The sequence below is a fragment of the Fonticula alba genome (genome assembly GCF_000388065.1).
Source record: "Fonticula alba strain ATCC 38817 unplaced genomic scaffold supercont2.2, whole genome shotgun sequence".
Lineage (NCBI taxonomy): Eukaryota > Rotosphaerida > Fonticulaceae > Fonticula > Fonticula alba.
In genome coordinates, this window is record NW_009242972.1 from 495,804 (window position 1) to 497,020 (window position 1,217).

General features: G+C 67.2%; 1 protein-coding gene across 1 annotated transcript in view; it reads left to right on the plus strand.

The window, feature by feature from the left end:
- The first annotated feature begins 512 nt into the window (after window positions 1-512).
- The window catches only part of H696_01130 (hypothetical protein), a 3,360-nt gene continuing 2,655 nt past the window's right edge, over window positions 513-1,217 (plus strand). Inside the window, exons 1-3 of the mRNA XM_009495010.1 lie at window positions 513-661; window positions 782-977; window positions 1,070-1,113. Coding sequence (XP_009493285.1) covers window positions 612-661; window positions 782-977; window positions 1,070-1,113 — 290 coding nt within the window. The 5' untranslated portion in view covers window positions 513-611. The remainder of the gene's footprint in view (window positions 662-781; window positions 978-1,069; window positions 1,114-1,217) is intronic.

Consider the following 1,217-nt stretch of genomic DNA (forward strand, 5'->3'; position numbering starts at 1 on the left):
CGACGCACCTCGAAGGCCGAGTGACCCAGGAGGGTAGCGAAGAACCCCTGGATGGCGGCGGCGTCGAGGGACATGGTGATCGCGGCAGTAGGAGCGAGGGCGGGGGAGGGAGGAAGGGAGGGGATTGGGAAAAGGCAGGTTCAGGAGGAGGAAGGGAGGATTGGAGGGGAGGGAAAGATGAGGGATGATGGTCGGAGCCGCGCCCGGGGGGGCCGGCGGGAGTGTGGCCGATAAAAGGCTCCTGCCTTCTCTCCCGGCCCCACGTCCCCCGCCCCCGCGGCCCTCCGGTGTGCCGGGAACCAACGTTTGCAAGGGGGGGGGGGGGGGGGGGGGGGGGGGGGGGGGGGGGGGGGGGGGGGGGGGGGGGGGGGGGGGGGAGAGGGGGGGGGGGGGGGGGGGGGTGTGAATGGGGACCCCCCGAGGATGGTGCAGCGCGGCCAGTTACTTTTGGGTGCCCAATCGGGGGGCGTGCGGATCTTGGCGCGCTGCGCGCCTCGGCACCCGACTCCGTCCCCTCTCCCCCAGCCTCTCCCAGAACTCCATCCCCATTTGCTGCTTGTGCCCTGCTCGTCTCTCTCGCGCCTCCACCCTCCGGCTTCTTTGCAATCGCCATGTCCGCCAAGCGCCTGCGCATCAGTCGGACCTCGGCGGCCTCCTCCGAGTATGTGTCCGCTGCCTGGTTTCCTCCCTGGCCCTGCCTGGGTGCCGCTCTTCTACCTCGGCTCATGACCCTGTCTAACTCTCTCTCTCTCTGTCTCTTTTGCCGGTCCCTCTCCTGTAGGTTTGAATTTAATGAGCTCACTGGCATGTCGCCAAAGCGCTACGGCGTTCCTGGCCTGCTGGGATCGGTGACCGCCTCGCACCTGGCCGTGTCACCAAGCCCTCTGCGCCACGCATCGCTTCCCGGAGCCGGCCCTGGCGCCTCGGAGTCCCCCTCGGCTCCGCTCCTTGCCGACAATCTGCGCACCCCAAGCCGCGTAAGTTCCTGTACCCCCCCCCTTTTGCCAGTCTGCGCTCCCCCCCCCCTCCCCCTGCTCCGTGAGCCTAACGACAATCTCTCTCCCCTCAGTCCCGACTCATCATCCCGAATGGTGCTCCAATCAACGAGGCGACGTGCGCTTTCCTGGCCCCCATGTCCCCTCCCCCTTTGAACTGTTCCCTCTCTCTCTCTCTCTCTCTCCATTTCGCCCCCTCTTGTGAATGCTTATTCACGATCT